The 26,450-nt window shown below is 44.3% G+C and overlaps 2 protein-coding genes across 18 annotated transcripts; one reads left to right on the forward strand and one right to left on the reverse strand.

The window, feature by feature from the left end:
- The first annotated feature begins 332 nt into the window (after nucleotides 1-332).
- Nucleotides 333-26,209, forward strand: dock7 (dedicator of cytokinesis 7). 17 transcript variants are annotated; one of them, XM_088394042.1, is made up of 52 exons: nucleotides 333-500; nucleotides 1,863-1,959; nucleotides 2,315-2,490; nucleotides 2,629-2,697; nucleotides 2,768-2,897; nucleotides 2,967-3,179; nucleotides 3,355-3,440; nucleotides 3,520-3,586; nucleotides 3,739-3,888; nucleotides 3,984-4,064; nucleotides 4,219-4,381; nucleotides 4,542-4,684; nucleotides 4,782-4,875; nucleotides 4,976-5,138; nucleotides 9,676-9,793; nucleotides 9,895-9,965; nucleotides 10,537-10,675; nucleotides 10,835-10,936; nucleotides 11,044-11,130; nucleotides 11,246-11,477; nucleotides 11,777-11,941; nucleotides 12,097-12,117; nucleotides 12,254-12,423; nucleotides 13,179-13,271; nucleotides 14,262-14,351; nucleotides 15,359-15,454; nucleotides 15,539-15,679; nucleotides 15,814-15,927; nucleotides 16,039-16,206; nucleotides 16,482-16,621; nucleotides 16,706-16,875; nucleotides 17,038-17,216; nucleotides 17,288-17,470; nucleotides 17,750-17,909; nucleotides 17,980-18,076; nucleotides 18,289-18,306; nucleotides 19,180-19,276; nucleotides 19,392-19,526; nucleotides 19,636-19,788; nucleotides 19,943-20,101; nucleotides 20,218-20,318; nucleotides 20,414-20,606; nucleotides 20,678-20,821; nucleotides 20,903-21,034; nucleotides 21,584-21,598; nucleotides 23,499-23,633; nucleotides 23,771-23,860; nucleotides 23,925-24,161; nucleotides 24,250-24,393; nucleotides 24,472-24,578; nucleotides 24,749-24,916; nucleotides 25,511-26,209. In XM_088394042.1, the coding sequence occupies exons 1-52, from the start codon at nucleotides 463-465 to the stop codon at nucleotides 25,551-25,553; spliced, it is 6,477 nt and encodes a 2,158-aa protein (XP_088250168.1). In that variant the 5' UTR covers nucleotides 333-462; the 3' UTR covers nucleotides 25,554-26,209. The 17 variants fall into 17 exon arrangements, with proteins under 17 accessions (XP_088250168.1, XP_088250169.1, XP_088250173.1 ...); XM_088394043.1 differs by having other exon boundaries at nucleotides 23,508-23,633; XM_088394047.1 differs by having other exon boundaries at nucleotides 17,774-17,909.
- On the reverse strand, nucleotides 5,271-8,160 carry angptl3 (angiopoietin like 3). Its single transcript, XM_088394074.1, has 7 exons — nucleotides 7,522-8,160; nucleotides 7,144-7,254; nucleotides 6,948-7,062; nucleotides 6,745-6,858; nucleotides 6,569-6,664; nucleotides 6,082-6,354; nucleotides 5,271-6,014 (listed from the first exon to the last, which is right to left on the reverse strand). Exons 1-7 carry the CDS (start codon nucleotides 8,047-8,049, stop codon nucleotides 5,833-5,835), a joined length of 1,419 nt encoding a protein of 472 aa, XP_088250200.1. The 5' UTR covers nucleotides 8,050-8,160; the 3' UTR covers nucleotides 5,271-5,832.
- Nucleotides 26,210-26,450: the final 241 nt, after the last annotated feature.

Genomic DNA, 26,450 nt, shown 5'->3' on the forward strand with positions numbered 1-26,450 from the left:
TTATGAATGATATATAGGGAATTTTGTGATTTCAAATATAGCGTATATTAAAATGTAATTTCATAAACTATTTGAATACAAATTTTATGAACAAGTTAATTATATAGTTATATATTTTCTAAAGTTCATTCAGATGGCAGTCTTTCTATAAAGCCAAAATCAATTTGGATAAATGAGATCAAATGTATCAAAATCAGATGGCACAAAAATGTGTTTTTTTCCTATTCAGTTGAAATACAGTACATTTGAAGGAAAGTCAAGCAGGCTTGTTTTTTTCTTTGCGTGGGTGTGCTGTATTGCACAACACTACGGGCATTACGGTAAGACGCGAAACTCCCATTCTCCAGTTTTCCCGTTTTCCCGGTGGCTGGAGTAGTGAGTGAGTGAGTGAGTGAGTGAGTGGAATTTGCTGGCTGCCGCCTCTCTGGGAATTTCCTTCAAGCACATCGAGCGGCCACTGCCATGGCTGAACGCCGCGCCTTCGCCCAGAAGATAAGCAGGTAAAGACGTGTCCGGATCACAGTTTGAAGCTTGCAAAGAGGGTCACCCAACCGACAGACAGACAGAGCACTGCCGAGGCAACCAACCCAATGGGAAAAGGCCCAGACGGCAGCTCAGCTCTCCGCTAGCCTGTTAGCCGCATCGCCAAAGATGCTCAGACCCACCCAGAGCGACAGCCGAAAGAATTCCTAAAAGGAGACCTAGTTCCACACTCGCTGCAATGAATGTAAAGCGATCGGACGCAAGCGGTGCCCTTGCGATCAGCAATACTTGACAGTAACACGAAAACCGTTAGTTTGAACAGCTAAGCTATCTTGTCTCTCGCAGCTTCTGCATTCCATGCAGATTGTCACTGTTGTCATTGTTACAAATGTGACTGATCTCACCAAACATACTATGAGACGGACAGGGCAAATATATGTACACTAAATGTAAACATGCATGTCTGCAGAATAGCAAACAACAATCCCATCCCCGCCCCTCAAATGAGTCGAAATAATCTCTTTAACAATAGACGCCGACGCTGTCAGATGCCACCACCCATAAAGGCTCTCTCTCTCTCTCTCTCCCTCTCTCTCTCTCTCTCTCTCTCTCTCTCTCCATATCTATCTGTCAATCTAAATTCTACAAGCATGTTCCTGAATCCCTTGCATGTCAATTTTCAATTCAAAACGTAGAGCAACATAGCAATATTGGCCAATATAGCTGTCATATTTGGACTGTACATGTCTTAAATGTATCTATCTTAGATGTTTATTTTTTGTGATGGTTTAGGACTTTTGCTCTTAGATCAGATCAGATTTTGGGGCAGGAGCCATCATTGCACACAAACATGTCCTATATATGCATTCATGCTCAATATAACGCCTGTCGTTTCTTCCCCAGTTGCTCATTTTGTATTTATGTTGCTTATTTACTCAACGTGTCACTTTTAAACCGTTTTAAAACAGGAAGTACATTTTTCCTCCGACATGCTCGTTGGTCCTTGTCACATTGTGGTATTGATGGCTTGAGTGAGTCAGTGCTGCTTAAAATAGCGAGCTCCAGATGTTTTTCTTCTATATACTTGTCAACCAGTCGCTGTAAAGAGGGTTGGACAGATTCAAATGAGAAATGTCATGACCAATCTTAAGTGTACTTGAAACCCAGACTCTGAGTTTTGTTTTGATTGCCTCGCAATTTATCCGGCAACTTGCTTCTGACGTTTAATCATTTTTGAAGTCAATAAAAGCATCTTAAAAACATCCCTCGTTGAGAGTTGTAAGAAACAAAATGTTTATTCAGTGGGACACACCATCACGTCAACTTTTAATATGGACTGACTGAAGTCATTAAGTTAATAATGTTTCTTTTCTTTGCAGGACTGTGGCAGCAGAGGTCAGGAAGCAAATTGCCGGTCAGTATGGGGGCTCCCCTCAACTCTTCAAGAACCTTCATGCTGGGACCATAAGTAACACAGTGCGTAAGCTTCACTCCTTCAAACGAAAAGAAAAGAAAAGAAAAGAAACACTCACTTCTTGGTGGCATTATCTGCTGCTTTTCTGATGCTCGAACCGACTTTGTAACCACCATAATACTCGCATGCAAGTCATTGTGTTTTTGAGAAAAGTCATGTGTTACATTAAAAGACTGCTGTTTTGCAAATGTATCTATTTCGAGCTAGAAATACTTTCTGATCTAAAACAAATGTGATGCATTGTGAAACTAACATTGTCAAAATGAATTGATTAATTGATAATGGCTGGATTATCAATGGACAACTACATTTAGTAAGCCCCTGATTGCTATATGCATCCCTTTGGTCACTCTCCAGGTTCCACTGACAGAGGCAGTAGAGCCAGTGGATTTTGAGGAGTACCTCATCACTCACCCTCCAATTGTGGAGTCGGGACCCCTTCGAGATCTGATCGAGTTTCCTCCGGATGACATTGAAGTCATCTACACACCCAGGGAATGTCGCACAGTCGTGCAAGCCGTCCCAGAGGAAGGGTAAGGGATGGATGACGCCTAACACTCTCAGATGTCATTCAAATGGTTGTGTCCCAGCAGAGGGCAGTCATTGTACAGAGAATCATAGAACACAGGCTATGCACGTTGAAAATATCGCTGCTATTTGGCTACTTTCAGGGACACCGACCCTCACGTGCGGGACTGTGTCCGATCTTACACGGAGGACTGGGCCATAGTCAACAGAAAGTAAGACTACAATGTACAAGAATGAAGTCTTTCCAAGTCTTTTTTGTACTAAATGCGATGTTACTTTCAGATACCACAAACTCGGGACGGGTTTTAACCCCAATTCATTGGATAAGCAGAAGGAGCGACAGAAGGGCTTGCCCAAACAAGTGTTTGAGGCTGATGAATTGCCGGACAGCAGTAGCTACCAAGATGACCAGGTAGGTCCGCACGCTCACCTGCAAATTGCACCCGTGACATTTGTATTCATAAATGTGTTTTTTTGGTAGGATGACCTTAAGCGGCGATCAATGTCCATTGATGACACCCCTCGGGGAAGCTGGGCTTGCAGCATCTTTGACTTGAAGAATTCCCTCCCCGACTCACTCCTCCCGCATCTCCTGGATCGTGCCCCCAACGAAGAGATTGACAGACACAATGAAGATCAACGCAAGAGCAACCGCCACCGGGAACTCTTTGCTCTGCACCCGGCCCTCGATGAGGTCTAGTATACAGTGCCATGCCGTAGCATCATGAGTGTTATTTTGAGTTTTCATAAAACACAAACCTCAGCAGTTGAACTTTTGTGGTGTCGTAAATACAGCATATTATATACGTAGTGGCTCCAATGTGTATTTGTTTGGATGGTCTTTATATACTCCTGTACCTCATGTGTAGGAGGACCCCATTGAGCGGCACTGCGTGCCTGAAGTTCCTAAAGAACACTTTGGCCAGAGGCTACTTGTTAAGTGCTTATCCTTGAAGTAAGTGATGGGACCCCACACACACACACGTATGCAAGTTTTATTTATTGCTGCGTTTGGTTTGTTTCTCCCACTATAGGTTTGAGATTGAAATTGAGCCCATATTTGCCAGTTTGGCTTTATATGATGTCAAGGAAAAGAAAAAGGTCAGTTGTTGATATTCTTTCACCAGATAGAGATGAGCATTTGGGCCATTTCAGAAATGTCATCCAATTTGGGAAGGCCAAGTTTTGCTTTTGGTTTTTTATATCATTGTATCATTATTGCAAATAACTATTATTTGTCTATTTCTCAACAGATATCAGAGAACTTTTTCTTTGACCTGAATTCCGAGCAGACCAAGGCCATGCTGCGTCCACACATTCAGACGGCAGCCATTTCCACGTTAGCGCGCTCTGCCATCTTCTCAATCACCTATCCCTCTCAGGACGTCTTTCTGGTCATCAAGGTCAGCCACCTTTGATTTTACGACAGTTACATTATTCTTCACAATTCTATGACCGTCCAGCCGCTTGCTACACCGAAACTGTTTTTTTGCTTCAGTTGGAGAAAGTCCTCCAGCAAGGGGATATTGGAGAGTGTGCCGAACCCTACATGGTCTTTAAAGAGTCTGATGCTACCAAGGTACATATCAAATGAGAATGGGCCCTTTTTTGGGGGTTATGTAATTATACTACTGTGTACAATACTAAATGAACACTTTATGGTGACCGTATCAAGTGAATAGGGCAAAAATAGTCGATTGCTGACATTTTGTCGTCTTCTCTTTTATTTTTAGAATAAAGAAAAATTGGAGAAACTCCGCAGTCAATCAGAGCAATTCTGTCAACGCCTGGGCCGCTACCGCATGCCCTTTGCTTGGACTGCTATCCACTTAATGAATATTGTGAACAGTGCTGGCAGTCTTGAGAGAGATACTGAGCTGGAGATGAGCCTTTCAGGTCTTTCACATTTTCCCTCAACTCAATATTTACATGCCGTGTGTGTCGCAAATGACTACAAATGACACGGTGTTGCGAGATGGACCAGATATTTCATGACACAACGAAAATGTGGACTTCATCAATGCTAGCATTTTGATTCTACCCTCTGGTTACGCAGAGAGAAAGGGCTCGTGGTCAGAACGACGGAACTCGAGCATCATGGGAAGAAGGTCCCTGGAAAGAACCACCACCGGAGATGAATCATGTAGTCTGACTGGTTTTCGACCTGCCACGCTAACTATCACCAACTTTTTTAAACAGGTCTGCACAGACTCAGCTGCACTTTCAAATTTATCTGGAAACCCAAATGTGATTTGTAATGGAGGCAAAGTGCTTATCCAAATTTGGTTTCTTTTAGGAGGGGGACAGGCTGAGTGACGAGGACTTGTACAAGTTTCTTGCTGACATGAGAAGACCTTCTTCAGTGTTGAGGAGACTCAGACCCATAACAGGTATAAAAAGAGAACTGGTTGACTGACTTCTTTCTATTTGTATTAGTGAGCCAACCAATTGTTAGTCGCCCTCATTGGTCTTTTTTGACTATTCCTGCAGCCCAGTTGAAGTTGGACATTTCTCCAGCTCCAGAGAACCCTCACTATTGCTTGACACCTGACCTCTTGCAGGTGAAACCTTACCCAGACAGTAGAGTTCGCCCCACAAGGGATATCTTGGAATTTCCTGCCAGGGATGTCTATGTGCCAAACACCACATACAGGTACGTGACATTTCTCCATTTTTTTCATTTATTCTTTTTATTTTTATTTTCTAATGTGTGACTGGAAGGATAGAGACAGGATGAAGCACTTCACAACGTACGCAATGATTAAAGTAGACAGCAGACCGCATCCAACGTGCCTTCTTTTCTTTTTTTTCTCAAGCATTTTATGTAATACAGGCAAAGCGTCATACATTTTTTATCATCGTTGAGATCATCAACGTCACATTGATCTTCTTGTTTATTACGTGATGAGCTTTTGGAACTCTTGTATAGGTCGTGATGAAGCACATTTACAGAATATTTGTGTACAGTGGACAGGAGTCAATGTGACCCAATAATATAGGAGATACAATGTCTGTCTTAGCAGACAACGTACCAAAGTAGCAGGTGCATGGTTTAAATACTTTAGTGAGTAAAACATGAGGAAAAAAAAAAACAACGGGCAAACATAAAGCCAAACATATAAAACACCGACCGTCTCACATCCTAACTTTCACTTGGCTATATAATCTTTCGGTTTGTGCCACTGGCAATCAAGTCAATTAGAGCCTTGGTGTTAACTGAAAAGCCTTTCCCCAAATGTTCTTTAACTTAATACAGCGCATACATGTCAATGTCGCTTGAGTGGTGTGTTCTAGTGCTTCGTGGAAAAATGCCAGTAGTGTTGTCAGAGTTGGCATGGACGTGGGTTTCAGTTGAAACCTTCAGCAGTTGTCGCAGGCCGAATGGACAACTTGGTCATCTTGAGGGAATATGCTGAGCCGTTGCCAGGTTTCCAGTGGAGAGCCCTTCTCGCAAAACGTCCCTTAGCTCTCTCCCATTGGTACCTTCCATTAAGGTTGTTCTCTCCACATCCAGTAAACCACCAACCGCCTGCAAAAAGTTGGACAGCTTTTTACAACGATGCACTTCACCGTGGCGGTTGAAGGTATATACGTACCTGTGTGGTAGCGTGCACAGTTAGGGGCTTGCGGGATGCCATTATTTTGGTCTTTGGTGGAGAATCGCACACCGGAACTGTTGGCCATGGCATCGACCAGGTCACCCGAGAAGTGGGTAAGATGGAGTGCATAGTGTTCAGTGGAATCATCTAAGGAGAAGCGGTACTCTGCCCAGTGTTTGTCCTCCTTCCAGTCTTCCAGATCCATTTTCAAGATGTACATTCCTTGGTTTAGAATGCTATGGATCTTCTTCAGGCCCAACCAGAAGTCTTCTGCATACACAAAATGATTCACTTTAGTTAGATCTGAAATGGACCATGGGACTTTCTAATATATCATTTGCTTTCAATTCATCCGGGCATTCTTTTCCATTTGCATCTATCTTTGCTCGTATTGACACTTTCGACTTAAACAACAAGCAGTTTCCATCCTCACATTCTCAAACACAAACAAAAAAAATCATTTACCGTGTGAGATGATACTTACTTTCTAGATCGCCAAAGCCTTTCTCGTACTTTTGCCATGTCTGGTCAAAATCCACTGAGCCATCGGCCCTCCGTTGGATCACAGTTGAACCTCCGTCTGCGGATTGCATTGAGGATATTTTGGATGGTAAGATGCAATCTGGCTGATTGTACGGACGTTTGAAAATTCTCACCCACCAGAACCCATTTCACAGTAAACGTTGAAAGGCTCCGATTGTTTTGGCTGGATGATGTAGATTCCACTCTTGTTCTCCTTTCTTTCAAATAGCTCTGTGCAGTCAATGGGCAAATCTGAAACCACGGAGAAAATGTTTGGCAACGCATAATGCAAATGTATGTCTTCATCAGTTCGACAGGAAATTGAATTGGATTATTATTACCGTTGTCATTGAAATCGGATGCATTTCTTGTCACGTATTCAAATATATCTGATGGAAGCGCCGTCTCTAAATCCATGGCTTTAGCGGCTGTGTCTTGGACACTGTCATAGTTAAGCTGCAAGACGACATCATTGCGTTGCCTTTATTAAACGATGTCGTCACCTATAGTAGAAATGACGAAAAAAATGCTGTCTACCTTTTCCTCCATATTCTTAATTTTGACTTTCTGATAGTCAAGCTGCTCGTGCTGCTCCTGCACAGCCCTCAGGAGCCTTGAGATGGTTTTCTCCTGAGTTTCAATCACTTCCTGCCGAAAAGAACAATCAAAAGCATTATGACCTAAATATTCGCGACATCATCCGAATGGTGTTTTATAGCCGAGCAGTGTCAAATACTACATGTCCAGAAAGGTGCAGTTCTACGACACGGATGAGTCAAGTGCAGTATCGATCTGTTCAGAGTGCAGAGCTGTGACATCTGTGTAGTTATGCAACGGCGCTTTCGCTCTGTCTAGCTCCATTATCTTGACCTGGACAGATTTCTTTTTCATTTCACACCCTTATTTGCTGCTTACCTTGAGCGCTTTGATTTCTTTGAGCTGATCAGGAGAGAGCATATGCTGCGACAGTCCCTTTAACCTCTCCTCAAGACTTCCCACCTTGCCCTGTAGCTGCGCACGCTCCTGCACAATGTTATTGATCTTGGAGTTGATTTCCAGAGACAGGTTTTTGATCTCCTCATTGTTTGTCTTCAACACACTGGTTGTCTTCTTCAGTTCTTCCTCTTCCTCCTTGATTTCCGATGTGACCACTGAAAGCTGGTAAAATGACCTGTCAAAAATATTCAATTTTTGGAAGATGTCATTGATTTGGTTCTTGGTCTTGTGCACAAACTCCCGTAAGCTTTGGCCCAGCTGAAGGAGGCCGTTTGCAAGTAGGCGCACGTCGTCCAGCATGGCAAAGCGGGACTTTGCTTCCGTCGGACTTGCTGATGTTGCAAGGCTTTCGGAAGGCATTTGAAGGATGTCACCTTGACCCAAGTTTTCCAGGGGAACGGCAGCGCTGGAACTGGCTAGCAGCAGTAACAGCAACAACTGCATCATGATGTCTACGTCCGACCAGCTTTTTGATACTACTTGTTCTCTTAACGCACCGGGAGGACTCTTTTCATTCTATCTTCTGAGCAGACTTCCAACATATAATCTCAGAGCGGCATGGTGTGACTTTATATACTGGATGGGGGGGGGGGGGGGGGGCTTAGCTGCTCTTTAAACCTGAGCATATTGCTGCTGGCCTCCCCCTAAACTCAGCTGCATCCATCCCTCCCTTCCTCCCTCCCTCCCTCCCTCCCTCCCCTTTTCCCTCCCTCCCCCTCCTGAACAAACAAATCACAGCAGTGAGCACATGACACCCCCTTTCAACCCATTTAACTCCAATCCGCCCTCCTGGGGTGGTGTGGGAGCTTTAGCTGATCAGCAAAAAGCCAACAATGGCCATCGCAGGTGTTTGATGGATAGCCTTGTCTGATCAAGCTGAAAATTTAGAAGCGCACGCATACATTACTCTGATTGATAATGCTATCTATAACTAATACTCTTGAGCTTGATTTAGCCTCCTGCTGAGTCAGCTTGAGTAGGACAGGGAGTGGCCCCATCATTTGTGCCAGAATTGAGCTATGAGCAGGCATGCGGGATTTTGAAACAGGTGGACAGTGAGAAAAAGATGTGGAGGAAAAGCCTCAGCAAAATTGAAACACCTAACCTATGCAGTAGAAGTGGCAATTTTGGAGAAGAGGAGCCACCTTTTGATCATGGCAAGCTCTCTCCCGTTTTGAATTGGTCATGCAGCCAGATGAGAAAGCATTAAGACCAAAGACATTTCCCATGCTTTTTGTGTTTCCAGCTGTAATCTCTGTGGAGTCATTCCCAACTGAGAAAACCACGTCACTGCGGTTTTGTAGCTGATCCTAGGTTACTTTGCGCTTTCATGGCACGCAGAGTGGATTTATTCAATACGCTCGGGGTACTTTAATCACATTCAAGCATTCGGTCCTACAAAACGCTGCTGCTTTGTAGCGTTTACCATTTGCTCAAGTTTTACACTCAAGTTTTCATTCATTTTATAAGTGATACTATATGTTGCTGTATATAGCTGCATTTCAATCAATACTACTTTTGTAAAAGACATCATTTGTTTGAATATTTTCTATCCACAAAGCATACCTTCTACTCGTAGATTTCTATTCAAAGAAATATTTCCTGAAATGCATGTTTCATGTAGAAAGGTGACTACTGTGCAATAGCAGTAATGGAGTATCTTGACGTTTTGTTTGCAAAATCAGTTTGCCCTGCCATTGGCTGGCAACCAGCTTAGGGTGTCCCCCGCCCACTGCCCAAAGTCAACTGGGACCGACTCCAGCGCACCTCCTGAGGAGAAGCGCTTCCAATAATGGATGGATGGATGGATGGATGTTTTGAACTAGATTTGCAAATTGACATCTTGACGTTTTGTTTGCAAAATCAGTTTGCCGTGCCATTGGCTAGCAACCAGCTTAGGGTGTCCCCCGCCCACTGCCCAAAGTCAACTGGGACCGACTCCAGCGCGCCTCCTGAGGCGAAGCGCTTCCAATAATGGATGGATGTTTGGAACTAGATTTGCAAATTGACATGGTTGCTCTCAAAACGGAAAAGCAATTGTCTTATTTTGCTTTGTCTGTGCACATTTTGCAGAAATCTGCTGTACGTGAACCCGCAGAGTCTTAACTTTGCCAATCGCCAAGGCTCAGCCCGCAACATTACAGTGAAAGTACAATTCATGAATGGAGAAGATCCCAATAATTCCATGCAGGTACGCCAAGAAGAAACAGTGGCTTGTTGTAATTTTCTTTTCCATTTCCATGTTTTGTCCATAAAATAGTCGCTATTTAAACACCCTACTGCATCCCTCAGGTGATATTTGGGAAGTCAAGCTGCGCTGATTTCTACAAAGAGGCCTATACTTCTGTAGTCTACCACAATCGGTAAGAGTGCATGTTTTTTTTGTTTTTTTTTAAATCCCTTAACCGTATTTACTGTAAAGTATTGTAATCCGAACTGATTGAAACTGTAGCGTGCGATAGCAAGAAGAGTCGGGTTACAAAACCACTGTGGTTTCTTGCGTCGTTGCTTTTTCATCCAATCGAAATGCTTGTTCCTGTGAGAAAGCTCTCACCCTGTGAAACCTTTTGAAGCCACTTAAGTCCTATGCTTGCTCTTGCTCTGTGCTGTTTATTTTTGGATACTTGTCAGGAGACGAGCGTCCCTCCCACGCAACTATAAAAAGTGTGTTCAACGCCCGCCCCTCTTGACTTTCCCTCTTCCTCAGTTCTCAGTAGACTCAAACATCATTTCAAATCGACCTGCCTGCGACGTTAAGACTGCAGTCATATTGCAAAACTGCCCGATACGTATCCACACTCGGATCACATAAAAGTGGGCGAGATCAAATTTGAAAAAAATCCGAATTGAGACTGTCAGGTGGCAATTGAGCGGCGGTGTGAACGTAGCCTTGGAAGCCATTTTGAAACAACACACACTTTTTCCCTTGATCAGATCTCCCGACTTTCACGATGAGATCAAAATCAAGCTTCCTGCCTCCCTATCAGACCACCACCACATTCTCTTCACCTTCTACCACGTCAGTTGCCAGCAAAAGCAGAACACGCTGCTGGAGACCCCTGTGGGATACACGGTAGGTAGCAAGCGTAGAAGCGCACACCTTGATCACAAATACTTCCAAATTCTTCATTTGGGTTCATTTGATGTCAATTCGAGGCATATTTGTGAGAGCTGCTGTATGCTGCAGAACAATGGACTTTATTATAGAGTAATAGTCATTTCTTTTCTCCAGTGGATCCCCATGTTGCAAAACGGACGTTTGCGGACAGGCCACTTCTGTCTTCCTGTGTCTCTGGAAAAACCACCGCAGTCCTACTCTGTACTTTCACCAGATGTAAGTCATGAAATAGAAATATTCCGTTTACATCACGAGTTCCAAATAAGCAAACGCAATTGACGATACAGACTCCAAACTAAATGAGGTTTTCTTTTTGACTTCAGGTCCCTCTGCCAGGGATGAAGTGGGTGGACAATCATCGCGGGGTATTCAATGTGGAGGTAGTTGCCGTTTCAACCATCCACACACAGGTAATCTACGGCTATACATTTATTCTACGGCAATCACCGCTCTGCACTTTAGCTTTAGTAACATTGTCGTCACGTGTGCCAATGTGGATGTGTCTTGCTCTTTGTCATTCTCTAGGATCAGTACTTGGATAAGTTCTTTGCGTTGGTGCACGCGCTGGATGAGCACATGTTCCCAGTGCGGATAGGGGACATGAGAATCATGGAAAACAACCTGGAAGCTGAGCTGAAGTCCAGCATAGCAGCGCTGAACTCCTCACAGCTGGAACCGGTCGTGCGATTTCTTCACCTTCTTCTTGACAAATTGGTGTTGCTTGTGGTTCGACCTCCGGTCATTGCTGGACAAATTGGTAGGCTACAGCTTGATGAGGCTCTGAAAAAAGCTTGAAATGATATTCATGAGAAGACTACACCATCCATGCCTTCTAGATCAAATTCTTACCGCAAGACTTGATTTAGCGCACGTAAAAGCCGACACGATTTGGTAACATCTTGTTATTCTTCAGGGAAATCAATCATTTGTTGCGAAATGATTTTTGATTCGGTGAGTGTTTGAACGTGACGGGAGGGTGGTGTTGACCGACGGTAAGAGCTCATGACTTGACTTTTCGGTGTTTGACTTGTGGCGAAACCTGTTTGTGCTCTTTAGTGAATCTTGGTCAGGCATCGTTTGAAGTGATGGCAGCCATTGTGAACCGCCTCCATAAGTACCTGGACAGCAGTCAGGACATGCACGGTCGCAACAGCCTGCTTTCTTCCTACATCCACTTTGTCTTCCGCTTGCCCAGCACTGACCCCAACTCGCCGTCGCCAGGTAGTATTTCATTTGGATATTTGTAATCATCTCGTATGATTTTCTTTCCCCCTCATCTTTTCTAGCCTCATCTGTTTCTTTCTTCAGACTCGCACTTTTTTGAACTGTCTCCTTTCTCTTCCCATGTCAATTTTGCTTCTGTTTGCCTGCTAAAGACATCAAATCATCCTTAACAGGTATCTATGACATTTTGATAGATACTGAAGCAACGTGTAGGAATGTTTTGCATTGCGTCATTACTACGAATGAAGGTGTTTGGGTCATTTGATACATATTGCTAAGAGCAGTTCTTTGGTTTGTGTGTCGTCCCAGGCCCAGGAGGGCTCGGCGGTTCCGTTCACTACGCCACCATGGCTCGCTCAGCCGTGCGACCGGCCAGCCTTAATCTGAACCGCTCTCGCAGCCTCAGCAACAGTAACCCCGACATCTCGGGTACGCCCACCTCTCCTGATGATGAGGTTCGCGCCATCATTGGCAGCAAGGTACGGAAGCTCTTCAAAGGTGAACCTTTTATGGCCAAAGTGAAGAGGCTTCAAATGTTTTCGTTGAGTTGACATCATAGTGTCTGGCTCTCGTGTTCCCACCGCACGTGCACATTAAGAGATAAATCAATATTTAGCAGCAATTGCATCATCATCATGTCGTATTGACTTTGTAACGCATTTTAGAAAAGGTTTGATAAGGCGCTTGCACTGCTTTAGTCCTTTTTTGAACGCTAACCACTTGCCTTACATGTGCACAGTGACCCTGAGGTCACTTTATCAACATGTACACTAGACATAGCGTGTAAACAAGAGTTTGGACATCTTATCTCTCTAACCGCTGTAACAGCAGCCTGACATGAGGGAAGTTTCATTGAGTTAAAATTGTGAAAGGCAGACAAAATGTTGAGTCCACATTTTCATTGACCTACATCTTAAGGCTCCTTTTATGATTGAACATACATATTTGTCCATGCAAACTAGTGCGTGAATGATGTTTTGTGATTGTGCTTCCTAATTATGCGCCACTGGGAGAACATCTTAACTGGTAGCACTTCAAAATGGTTGAGAAATCGACATTTTGCCATCCTTTTTACGAAAGCTACAGGTGGCCATCTTCATCCAGCAGTGGTGACCTCTTTAACCTGTGATTCCTTCCCTCCTCCCTCCTTCCTTCCTTCCTTCCTTCCCCCATGCTGCTCGCTCGTTGCCTTGCTCCTTGCCTGCCTTGTGTCCGTTGACCTTGGCACTCCTAGGGCTTAGACCGGTCCAACTCGTGGGTTCACACCATGGGCTGTAAGAGTGCCCCTTGGGGATCCAGCCCTGGGTCTGCTCCAGAAACCATGCAGGTGGTTTTACCAATGCGCCCATCCTCCGCTCCGCTTTGCTTCTCCTCTCTTCTCTTCTCTTTGAAAACATTTCACCATACTCACGCTGGAAGAATACTGACATATGTGGACTTTTGGTGTTGTATGTTCTCTTTGATAGTTGGGTCTTTGTTCATTTTATTTGTGTTGTCATTATCACATCCATATTTCCGGGTCACAATTTATCCAGGTACAATGGCTGGGCATATCGATGTTTACAATACCAAAAGGTCCTATTATGACAGTATTCTCCTCCAATCCTTCCACGATGCCATGCATGGGTTTCACAGTTGCTCCCCCCACCCATGTAAACGTAGTGCTTCATCCAAGATCTGCAACCTGTGTTCCTAATGCCGAATGCCTCTGTATTGACACCAAACGTGACTCTGCACGCTGCAGTCCTTCCTTGAAATCCAACAAGTTCCACTCCAATCCACTCTCCATCACCTGCTAGTTTCCCTGCCTGACTTCCTACTTCCCCTTCATGGAAGTGTCTGTTGCGTTCTTTCGTCCGTGTGTTTGGTCACGTGTCTTCGTAACTCCTACTTGCCGTAAGCGTTTGCTCTCTCTGAATCCTAAATCCCATCCTGGTTCAGTAACAGCGCATGTGAGCTTGTGACTTTTGATCTTATGCTGCAAAGAACCCTTTATCATGAAGGATGAAGTCTGGCACCAAATTTCAAAGGCCTGGGAAGAAAAAAAAAAATACAGAAACTTAGCAACCTTCATTAGAAAATGGAGAGAAAGATCGCTATGTTTCAAATGGAAGAAATGTTATCAACGGTCCTGTGTTCATATCAGTCAGTGTATGTCTTTGAGACCCCCAAATGGTTGTGCGTGTTTGTCTGTGTCTGTCTTGTGGACCAAGACACCTTTTTTCTTGATGCCGAGAGGAAAAGGTGCAACCCCACACTCGTGTTGCTCCTCTCCTCCACTAACTCTGTTGTCACGTTCCATTCATTCCACCCATAGGCCATGGAGCGCTGTGGCAATCGCATGTCTTCGCACACTGAGAGCGCCAGTTTCTTGCAAACTTTAACAGGACGGTTGCCCACAAAAAAGGTAGAGCCACTTGCACTGGGGGAGGAACGCACCCCTACCCCCCTTTTCTTGCCTTCTCACTTGTCTTGTCTTGTCTTGTCTTGTCTGTGGATGTACAGTGCTGCTCTAGATTGTCGCATTTGTTGGTTGTGGCGTCCTGCTGAATGTCACCCATCTGCGTCTTGTTTTAAAAGCAATGTTTTCTAATCATGTTCCTTTCCCACCACATGAAATTGTTGGCTTTTGTTAATTCCGCCATCGCACATTGTGCACTGTTGTTTTCAAAAGCGCATGTTGCGTTTGTTTGTGAATGAACGTGCTTTTTGCTTGCTGAAATACCTCTCCAGCCAAGATGACCAACGGGCGGGACCCGGAAATTGGATGTTCATTTTGGCGCCACAGCCGACGAGCGCTGAGGCCTTGCACCTCCGAGTTTGGGGATTCCAATCTTTTGCTGTGGAGTTGACATATTCTCCACATGCTTACCCGTTGCATGCTTCTGAGATGAATTGAGGACTCTAAAATTGTCCCGAGGAGTGAATCCCTGAATCCTAACCCTCGCCGCTCGTCTCCCCAGTGACCAGTGTGTCTGGTCACATATTCCTCCGGTGGTGCATCTCGAACCTTTTTACTAAAGAGTGTATTCGACATCCCAAAGAATCCATAGATATGCCGCACAGGCCGCAGGGTTCAAAGCTTGTGCAAAAAGTAGAGGCTTTTAGTCCAGAGAATACGGTCAATAAAACTGAAATGGTCTTTTTTTCTTTTTTTGAATAGCGATTTGGTAGCCAAAACCTTGAGCGCACACATAATGCTCCACCCGACCCGCGAGTGGAATCTAGTACAGTAGATGCTGTCATTTACTTCTGCCATACATAATATAATTGTCGGTTGTGCCTTATTTTTGGTATGATATTTCTAACAAAGTGAACTTGGAATAAGTTTTCTGTATCAATCATGCGATGAGCTGACCCTTGACATGATCCTCTTTGTTTCCTTGGCCTTCCCGTCTCCCCTACCCCACATAGCTCTTTCACGAGGAGCTGGCTCTCCAGTGGGTGGTGAGCAGTGGAAGTGTCAGGGAAGGAGCTCTACAGCAGGCCTGGTTTTTCTTTGAGCTAATGGTAGGAAAAAGAAGCCCAATTCATTCTTCTCCCCGTCACTCGTCCTATCTCTGCTCAGCCATGAGCGCGTTTTGATCCTTGCAGGTGAAGAGCATTATCCATCACCTGTACTTCGCTGAACGCCTGGAATCACCCAGAAAGAACCGATTCCCCGAGCGCTTTATGGATGACATAACAGCGCTGGTCAGCACCATTGCAGGCGATATTGTATCACGTTTCCAGAAGGTGAGTCATTGTAAATTCTGAAATGATTTCACCTTAGCTTAGTATCTCATCGATGTTTATCTTGTGCCTGCTTACGGTTTGAGTACGTTTCACGAGTTGAAGACAAATTGTGTTGTTGCTTTTTTCCCCATCAGGATCTGGAGCTGGTTGAGCGACTGAATACAAGTCTTGCTTTCTTTCTCAATGATTTGCTCTCCGTCATGGACAGAGGCTTTGTCTTCACCCTTATCAGGGTGTACTGGAAACAGGTAACCAGCTACTCGAAGATTCTTGACTGTGTAGTGTTAGTCTCTTTGTTGCAAAACAAAAAAGCCCCGCATGTCCTTTCAACGTCTTTTTGTGCACTTGCCTCGCAACAGGTGTCCATCAAGCTTTATGCTCTGCAAAATCCCACATTGGAGTCTCTGAGGCTGGATTTCTTGAGAATTGTTTGCAGCCACGAACACTACGTCACCCTCAACCTGCCTTGCAGCTTGCTCACGCCTCCTGCTTCACCATCACCGTCCGTCTCTTCGGCAACTTCACAGGTCAGATTTGAACAAACATTGCCTCCAAGCAAAGCAGCGACATAAAACGTGTAGATTTATAGCAGCACCATTTAATAATACTTTGACTGAAATTGAACTAGAATCGAATTTGTCTGATGCACAACTTTGGAAAGACCAAAAAAAAAGACATCTTAAATGATTTAAAAGGAAAACAACTCTCGATATTCTCCTCTGCATGTAACAGAGGTGCTCTTCTTGTCATATGCGTGATGTTCATGTGTGACTTTTCTCTGTCTTGTCTTGTCTCGTCACAGAGCTCTGGGTTCTCCACACATGTTCAGGACCAAAAAATAGCAAACATGTTTGAACTCTCTGTGCCCTTCAGAGAGCAGCACTTTATGGCTGGCCTGGTACTGTCAGAGCTGTCTGTCATACTTGACCCAGAAAATGAGGGGTTGGTATATGAAATAAACGGGACCTATTTCTCTCTCCTTTCTTGTAAGTCCAAATCAAAACTGTTTTCCCTCCCTTTTCCTAGGATGTTTGGCTTGCATAAAAAAGTGGTTAGCGTTGTCCACAACCTATTGTCCAGCCACGACTCTGACCCGCGCTATGCAGATCCCGAGGTCAAAGCCCGAGTTGCTATGCTGTACCTTCCCTTGATTGGCATCGTCATGGAGACCCTGCCACAGCTCCATGACTTCACAGGTCATCAAGCAATCTTATTCAAATATAGCACTCTGGCTGAAATTGAGTGAATTCAATCAGATCTGTGTAAAGTTTAGGAAGACACAAAGCCATCTCTGTCGCCCATTGTGATTTGCCATATTTTTCGTGAGCTTTGCGAAGAACTTTCCTCTCCTTCATTAGAGTCCCTCAACCAGTGGGGTCGATCCGGTGGTCCCCAGGGCACGGCTGTCTGCAGCAATGGGGAAGATGCTGAGGCCGAGGGAAACAACATGATCAATCAGACTGTTGCCATGGCCATAGCAGGCACCACCACTACCTCTCCAATGTCCCGACCCAGCAGCTTCTTGTTGAATTCGCAGGTAGAAGCGGGCAGGACGCGGGGACTAAAGTAGACGCGATTGATGGTGTCTCAAAGTTGACTTTTCTCCAGGCGAATCGTCAGCACGGAAGCTTCTCGGCCGAGTCGAGTCGCAGTCTTCTCATCTGTCTGCTGTGGGTGCTTAAAAATGCCGACGAGCTGGTGTTGCAGAAGTGGTTCACGGATCTTTCGGTCTCCCAGCTGAACCGTCTGTTAGATCTCCTCTACCTCTGTGTCTCTTGCTTTGAATACAAGGTGAGATAGCCCAACATCTCTGTGCATGTTTCTTCATGCACATTTTGGCCATCTATGCACTAAATTGGGATTGGGCTCTTGTGGAAATCCAACCTGGTTTGCTTTTGTTGCTGAATTTCCTGCTTCCTTCTTCTTCCCGTCATTTGTTTCTGCCACTTTGCATGCCCCGTGCACGTTTTGCCGCATTTCTCCGCTTCCTGAGTGCTGTGCTGCAAATGACTTTGCTGCTCTTTTCTCTTTTGCCACTCACTCACCCACTATCGACTTGGTGGATGCAAGGCCCATGTTGTGTTCACCATGCAGGGGAAGAAAGCTTTTGAGCGCATGAACAGCCTGACGTTCAAAAAGTCCAAAGACATGAAGGCCAAGCTGGAGGAGGCCATCCTGGGTAGCATCGGCGCCAGGCAGGAGATGGTGCGGCGCAGCCGCGGCCAGCTCGGTAGGTTCACGACTGTCCGCGACAAATACGTTGAAATGCCAATAAATGTGCTTTTCCTTCTCTTCCCCAGAGCGTAGTCCTTCAGGCAGTGCCTTTGGAAGCCAGGAAAATCTGCGCTGGAGGAAAGACATGACCCACTGGAGACAGAACAGTGAGAGATTAGACAAGTAGGTCCTTTCCTAATACTTTTTGCCCATCAGTAACGGTCTTCAAAAACAAGGCAAGCCACACAGCCAAAGTTTTTGTTCCACAATCAGTGTCTTTTTTTCAAAACAATTGAAATCTTATTTAGTAAGTCGCTTTTGGTTGGTTCAACTGTTGAATTTGTGTCATGTCTTGTTTTGGCTTAATGATTGTATGTGGCTGTGTGTTCATGTAGGAGTAACAGATCACTCAGGTATTGTATGTCCCACATTTGCTGTGTGCTATTTCTTAAGTTCCTTGAGCAATGTGTTCACTTGCATGTGGAAGTATGTATGAGTCGTCACCGCCACCGCCACCGTTGTGGGGACGACTTGCCCAAGTTTAGGTTGCCTATATTTTCCAAACACAAAGTTTCGGACAAATTCTGATTTCCTTCATAAGTTTGTTCATCCATTTGTTATTGCTATAGGGCAAACATATTGTTCAGAAAGATTTGGAATAAACAATTGCTCCGCATATTTATGCTGGGAAAGCTAGAGTCACGTGATATTGATCATTTCTATATACGTAGATATTGAGTTGCTGTTAGAAATCACTTGTTGTCGGGTTCGACTTTGTAACTTGCACATGCACATGGATGCCCAAGAAAGTCATACGCTGGTTCTTACTGTTTTCCCTCCTTCTGTCCCAATAACCTTGTGCTTCTTTGGATTGGTGGTGGCTGAGTTTGGTTGGCTTTTTTGTTTTTATAAGTGTGTGTGTGTTGCTTTTTTTTAGCCAGAGTGTGGTGTGTTCTCATTCCTGCAGTAGCCTAAAAAAATCTATCTTCTATTTATTTCTGCTAAAGTGACTATATGCACTCGCCTCAGTAATTTATAGCCTTCTAATTTTACAGTGTGTACGTGCGCCTCCAATTTAAAAGCAACCTAGGTCAATGATTTGAAAATGGACCTCTAGCCTTCTAAGACCTCCAACAGCACGTGGAAACATGAAGACAAAAACAGCTTGTGTGAAAATCAATACTGCACTGCAAAAATTGTCCCGAGCGCAGAGCCGGAGTCAGTCTCCTGTGACATTCATTCCTTTTGACACACACTGACACTTGCTTCCGTTTCTGTGATTGTAGGACTAGAGCAGAGTTGGAGCATGAAGCACTTATTGACGGTAACCTTGCCACGGAGGCCAACTTGATCATTCTTGATACATTGGAGATCATTGTGCAGGTATGTGAATGAACATTATTTGACCAAATACATGTATGTTTGTAGCAGCCGTTTTATTCCATTTTGGATCTAATAGTGTGGCTAGTACCTCAAGGGTAACTTTTTTTGTTTTTAGACGGTGTCGGTGACAGAATCCAAGGAGAGTATCCTGGGTGGGGTGCTAAAAGTGTTGCTTCACAGTATGGCCTGCAATCAAAGCGCCCTCTACCTGCAGCACTGTTTTGCCACGCAGAGAGCACTCGTGTCAAAGGTGGGCTCTTTTCATTTGACAATCACGCAATTTGCGTACGAGCGCACTTTGTACTATATTTGTCGCCTTGCATTTTGTTCCATGTGCCTATTCGTCTGCCTTTTTGTAGTTTCCCGAACTGCTGTTTGAAGAGGAGACGGAGCAGTGTGCCGACCTGTGCTTACGATTGCTAAGGAGCTGCAGTAGCAGTATAAGCACCATCCGAGCCCATGCGAGCGCCTCCCTCTACCTCCTCATGAGGCAGAATTTTGAAATTGGCAATGTGAGTCCTTTTTTTTGCAAGCCAGCAACTCATGGCTTGCTGTTAAGACACCTCACTTGGATAGAAATCATATTGATCTAGCAGTGCTTGTTTTGTTTGTTAGCTATTAAGCTGCCTCAGACAGTTGTCCTTTTTTTTTTTTTCCCCCACTTAGAATTTTGCTAGGGTGAAGATGCAGGTGACCATGTCCCTTTCGTCACTGGTGGGAACATCTCAGAATTTTAACGAGGAGTTCCTGCGTCGCTCTCTGAAGACCATCCTTACTTATGCAGAGGAGGACCTCGAGCTCCGGGAAACAACTTTTCCAGACCAGGTACTTTTTATAATATCATTCATTCCACTTTAAAAAGTCAAGTGATATGATTTCGATTTTGCATTTGCGTTTCGGTAAATCCGGGAGAATGTTTGAATGTCTTTGTTTATTTCTAGGTGCAAGACCTCGTTTTCAACTTGCACATGATTCTGTCTGACACAGTCAAGATGAAGGAGCATCAGGAAGACCCTGAGATGCTAATCGATCTCATGTATAGGTACGGTAGACAAGTGGCAATCTTCTCAGCTGTGTCCGTCCGTCCGTCCGTCCCCGCCTGCCTTTTAACGACTCTGCGTCCACATCCACGGGCAGGATAGCAAAGGGTTACCAGACGTCACCAGACTTGCGGCTCACTTGGCTCCAGAATATGGCTGGAAAGCACTCCGAGAGGAACAACCACGCTGAAGCCGCCCAATGTTTAGTGCACAGCGCTGCCTTGGTAGCAGAATATCTCAGCATGTTAGAGGACCGCAAGTATCTGCCAGTGGGCTGTGTCACCTTCCAGGTTTGAAGCTCTGGCGAGAGTTTAACATCCCAAAAGTATGTTCCGTACACTCTTATCATTTTTACTCGTAGAATATCTCATCCAACGTGCTGGAGGAATCTGCCGTCTCCGACGATGTGGTGTCACCGGACGAGGAAGGCATCTGCTCGGGAAAATTCTTTACCGAGCTGGGCCTCGTGGGACTCTTGGAGCAAGCTGCTTCGTCATTCTCTTTGGTGTGAATGCTTACAAGCGGTGACCATTTCCACCCATCTCTTTTCTCAAGCCCAAATTCTATTTTTGGTTTCCCCGGTCAGGCCGGCATGTACGAGGCTGTGAATGAAGTGTACAAGGTACTGATCCCGGTACATGAAGCCAACAGGGACGCAAAGAAGTTAGCCACCATTCATGGGAAACTCCAGGAAGCCTTTGGAAAAATTGTCCATCAGGTGAGTATGTATTATCTACTGAATATGCGACTGCTCCTTGTTTTATGATGGCTTTAAGTATACACATTTTATCCTGACAGAATTCATAAAAAAAAAAAAAAAACTGTGGGTGGGGCTCAACATTTCTAAACTTCAAATGAGACTATACAGCTCTGCATGTTTTCTTTTTTTTCTTCATCAGTACATCTTTTAGGCTTGTAATCTCAATTCGGCATAGATGTTGATTGATTTCCAGCCAATGACGCACCTCCAGCATACTTCAGCACTCGGTCCTGAGCTTTTCTCTCCCTACATAGGTTCAGAGCGGTCTCGGACAAAAAACATGATATTATAAGGAATATTCCAGGAATTTGATTGAATTGATTGATAGCGCACCAGTTTGCAACTGTTACATTTGCAAATACCTGTGTTGGGAAACAAAGTCGCATGTGGTTTTAGGATGTGATTTGGCGCCCTCATCACTGACATCACTGAATAGGCGATGTTAGCGTGCACAGGGGTTCACAATGTCAAGTCGTTCACATGTTTTGTGTTCTCTTTTACACACAGAGTACTGGCTGGGAGGTAGGTGGTTAAATGGTTCCTGCTTGGCCCTGCTCGTCTTTTCTTTTTTTCTTTTTTTTTGTTGACAATTTGACTTGTATTCACACTCATTTCATTTGCTAGCCACAGGCTTTTTGTTTCTGGCTTTGCTTTTTACATACACTCCATCTAGTCCATTAACATCTGCAGCCAACAGTGACTGTTTGCTGCCATCCGGGACACTTGCTGCACTGGCAGCAAAACCCTCGATTTCTTTCCTCTGACCTTTTCCTATACGTACCGTACGTGACACCGTTAACCGGCTGTGTGCATGGGAGCCACAGACACTAAACATTGGTGAATGCATCACATGCGCGCGCACTCTCCTCGTCCTCCATCTTCTGTTGATCCGAGGTGTCGGCCAAAACACACACGTTGGCTGCCAACTCCCACAGACCTCCCTCCTCCTCTCTCATCTTTACAGCCAGGGTTCGAGTTCAGTGCATTGTCGTCGTCGCCCTCCCTGGTTTAACCACCACTTGTAATTGACTTTGAATGATGCAAAAGGGCGTCGGGGTGACCATCAAACGGCTCAATTGTTTGTCTAAAACACTCGCCAAGCCCTTGTCAAATTGTATTTGTTATTCTTACACCCCCCCCCCCCCGCCCCCCCCTTTTCATGAATATAGACTCAATCGACCCTTGTTTATTGTGATTTTTTGAAACGTTCCTTAATTTGTTTTGTTAGCGATATTAACCTTTCCCGGTTTGTTGCATGAACGGAGCACTCGTTCCTTCAGGAAGCGCACTGACAGTGCATGCCATTTTTTGGAGGTTGTGGAGATTGATTTTCTCACTTTTTTACTTGACTTTTAGTTGACTCTTCATCCATCTCCCTTTGCATGGTCTTTATTTCCTCCACAATCTGTTTGTGCCCTTCAAAAAAAGCAAATGTTTTTGTTGTGTTGTTTTTCAAACGTTTTGGAGGAAGTTAATTGTGATTAAATTGTGTTCTGTTTTCTCCTTTTTGATTTTCCTGGTTCCCGACCCCTCCTCCCCACTTTACTTAATTGTTTCTTGTGGTAAGTTTCTTTGTTTTCGGGGCTTCTCACATTACATTTACTAGTCAACAGTGAATTTTAATGCGAGGTGGCTTGAAGTGTCCGTGTATTTTTGACGCTGATTTTTAAAACGTCGAAGGTGCTAAGTTGCGGGCCCTTTTTCTTATCTGCACTTATGACCTGTTTTAAGAAGAACTTGCCACCTCGTCAGTAAATGAGTCACAAGATATTTCCTGAATTTATATGTTGCCGGTTGATATAGTACATGAGGGTTGTTTATGGTTGATGAGCTGTGGCTACCTTAAACACGACAGTCTAGTTTGTGTTCCGCAGCCTTCCTTCCGTCCCACTTTGCGACATTGAGTATTGCTCCAGTTGTCTTGGATCAAAATGGAAAAGTCACAATTTCAACTCGTATCAATTCAGTCAATTGTTGCCTGGATCTTGAGGCACTACAAAGGTCCAATTAGTCATTGTTGATGATGAGTGTTTTTTGTTACAACTCTTTGTAGCTGCCAGTCAATATCACTCGGCTGGCATGCATTCAATCTAAAACAGCAAAGTAGGTTTGACCTAAATGTTCTCATCCAAGATGCTTGCACAAAAAGGGGATTTGCACTTGCTGGAACAGGAGACGTGGATTGACTTTTCTTTTTTAGATGAAATTAATGTCACAAATACACAAACTGCAACCTAATGTTACTTTGGTTGTACTGCAGTTATGAGGCAAAATTGTCATTCATTTGGATTTGGTAGAATGGGGTCGCAGTTGACTCCTTCAAGTACTATTTAACACTTTTTCCAGAAACGCAAACGTGTTGGGATGTAGTTTACATTCCTGTTTTCATGTAGCGCTTAAAAATCGTGTCTCTTGTCAACAGGATGGGAAGAGGATGTTTGGAACGTACTTTCGAGTTGGATTTTACGGTTCCAAATTTGGCGACTTGGATGAGCAGGAGTTTGTGTACAAAGAGCCGGCCATCACCAAGCTGGCGGAAATATCTCACAGGCTGGAGGTCAATGGAAGACACAATCACAACCCCGTTATGACGACACACACAAAAGAAATACTTGTGTGCACGTGTTTTGTTTTACATAGGAATAAAGGTTGACATTTTATCAATGATTAAAGCTGTTCTTTTTTTTTTTTTAGGGATTCTACGGGGAACAGTTTGGAGAAGATCAAGTAGAAGTCATTAAGGACTCCAACCCAGTAGACAAGTGCAAGCTTGACCCAAATAAGGTTGGTGTCATCAACTCAATTATGAATGCAGTAAAAGGTAAGCGGTCCATGTCGCACTTTTCAGGCCTTCATTCAGATCACGTACGTGGAGCCCTACTTTGACACGTACGAGATGAAGGACCGCATCACTTACTTTGACAAGAACTACAACTTGCGTCGTTTCGTCTACTGCACCCCATTTACGCTGGACGGACGGGCCCACGGGGACCTGCATGAGCAGTTCAAACGCAAGACCATCCTGACCACCTCCCACGCCTTCCCGTACATCAAGACGCGCATCAATATTGTCCATAAAGAGGAGGTAAATGGGACAAGACGGCAGATGACCCACCCGGCCGGCCAGTCGGCCGGCCGTTGCGCCTGGCTCAACGACGCTGTGGCTTTTTCAGATCATTTCCACTCCCATTGAAGTGGCCATCGAGGACATGCAGAAGAAGACGCAAGAACTTGCCTTTGCGACCCACCAGGACCCTTCGGATGCTAAGATGCTGCAAATGGTCTTGCAGGGCTCAGTGGGCACCACTGTCAACCAGGTCAGCATTCATTTCAAAAGGGAAATGGCTGCGGGAAGAACATTTGAAAGAAACGTCATACGTGTGTGTTTTGTTAAGGGTCCTTTGGAGGTTGCTCAGGTGTTCTTGTCCGAAATCCCCAGCGACCCAAAACTGTACAGACACCATAATAAGCTACGTCTCTGCTTCAAAGACTTCACAAAAAGGTCCGTTTCAAAATATGCGCTTTAGGTTGAGCCACTTTGCTTGGATTTACATTGCAGGTGCCCATAATGGACAAGCGTGCTTTTTTTAAGATCCAAAACGGTTTCAATAAACTTGAATAACACACTTATGGTCATCAATAGTGCTTTTGTACTAACCTTCCTTCCCTCAGGTGTGAAGACGCCCTGCGCAAGAACAAGAGTTTGATCGGGCCTGACCAGAAGGAGTACCAGAGGGAGCTGGAGCGGAACTATCACCGCTTGAAGGAGGCGCTGCAACCGCTCATCAACAGAAAGATTCCTCAGCTTTACAAACCTGTCCTACAAGTCAGCTCACACAGGTACAGATGTTCTCCTCGCTGGCTTGATTTTAGGTGACTGCTCTGCTTATTTTCTCATTTCGCTTGAGTGGAGGCATAACCAAAGCTAGCTCAAAAGATAAACAGCAAAACAATGGGAAGAAAAACAAACAAACAGGCAGGCAGGCAGGCAGGCAGGAGCTCGTAATCTCCCCCAAAAATCAAGATACCACTGTATTTTTGTAATGTGGATGTTTGCTTTCGCTCTATAATAATGACGCAGCAAATGGACCGCTTGAGGAGGTAGTTTGATTCTTTTTGACCACTTGTGCTGTTGCGTTGTGTGTTGACACTTTCTTGGTTCTCTACAGATACTCGGGCACTCACATGCATGTACAAAGCTTAGTTGAAGGAACTCACGATGGTAAATGCATCCATTTATAGGTAGCCATTTGCCGATTAAAAACTAAACACAATGTGAAGAAAATATGCATGAAAGAAAAGAAACACGTTCACCTCAATCGGTCTCATTCCGCTTCAGCACAATCGAGTGATAAGCCGTTTTTGTTGCTTTTGAAGATAGCAAATCTAAACTGGGGCTCCCTCCCTCCCTCCCTCCCTCCCTCTGTTTTCCAGAGATTCTTTCAGCAGATTGAGTCTTCGCAAAATTGACATTTGAAGATGAAGAGGGTACACGCACACAAAGCGACACCAGAAGATGCAATATTAATTTATTCTCCAGTGTAAATAGCAGCGTGTTCACAATGGGTCACAGTGTTTGTTACTGAAAAAGGCTTCAAGTGTTCCAACTTGGTACGTCATTCCAGTGTCTTAACTTGTTTACACATAAGCAGGATGAACAAGCGGATCTGATTTTAAAGAGACACCTTGACCTGCCTGCGTTGCTATAACGAGGTACGTACGAGACTCCGCCCGCTGCGCAACCGGTACCACGAATGTTCACGTGCCGTTCATTCGTTCGTCGTTGGTTCCAAAAAGTGCCAAAAAACTTTTTACACCAAATTCTTTCTCAAAAATGTTTCCAATGTCAAGGTGTCTTTTTAATATTGTATGTGTTTAAAACAAAAGCTGTATTTAATGTGTGCACTTTTTTTCATTGTTTTGTTGTAGCAATACATTTCACAACTTGAAAGTTGGGGAAGGGGTGAAGAAATTCAAATTTGCAAAACAAAGTTATTTATCGTATTGCTTTAACACATTTTTGTTAAAACAACAATGTTTTAAAGTTAGGTACTGAAAATGTATAATTTTATGTAGTTCTGTTTTGTTCATTTGAAATATTTTACAAAATAAATATTTTAATGTTCATGCCTATGGCTGATGATCGATTTATGTCTCATCCAAATGATGTAAAAAGGACAGATGTAGATTGATACGTCAGCTTTAATTCACCACTTTGATGGTACATCATTTTCAGGAAACTCAAAGTAAAGGTTAACCAAGTACCCCCCCCCCCTCAAAAAAATTACCTCATGAGAAATCTAAGAAAAGTACACTGACAGTGTGAGAAATTAATAATAAAAAAAAAAAATTCAAATCCAAAATAAAACCTGAG

This window comes from Syngnathus floridae, chromosome 13, assembly GCF_059516105.1.
Source record: "Syngnathus floridae isolate MCC-2025c chromosome 13, RoL_Sflo_1.0, whole genome shotgun sequence".
Taxonomy (NCBI): domain Eukaryota; kingdom Metazoa; phylum Chordata; class Actinopteri; order Syngnathiformes; family Syngnathidae; genus Syngnathus; species Syngnathus floridae.

Coding starts and splice junctions, on each gene's coding strand:
- dock7 (XM_088394042.1), top strand. CDS start 463: ATGGCTGAACGCCGCGCCTTCGCCCAGAAGATAAGCAG. Junction 3,441..3,519: donor GTTAAGTGCTTATCCTTGAA/GTAAGTGATGGG, acceptor CTCCCACTATAG/GTTTGAGATTGAAATTGAGC. Junction 12,118..12,253: donor CATCAAATCATCCTTAACAG/GTATCTATGACA, acceptor GTGTCGTCCCAG/GCCCAGGAGGGCTCGGCGGT.
- angptl3 (XM_088394074.1), bottom strand. CDS start 8,049: ATGATGCAGTTGTTGCTGTTACTGCTGCTAGCCAGTTCCAGCGCTGCC. Junction 7,063..7,143: donor TTAAGAATATGGAGGAAAAG/GTAGACAGCATT, acceptor GTCGTCTTGCAG/CTTAACTATGACAGTGTCCA. Junction 6,665..6,744: donor TTACTGTGAAATGGGTTCTG/GTGGGTGAGAAT, acceptor TGCAATCCGCAG/ACGGAGGTTCAACTGTGATC.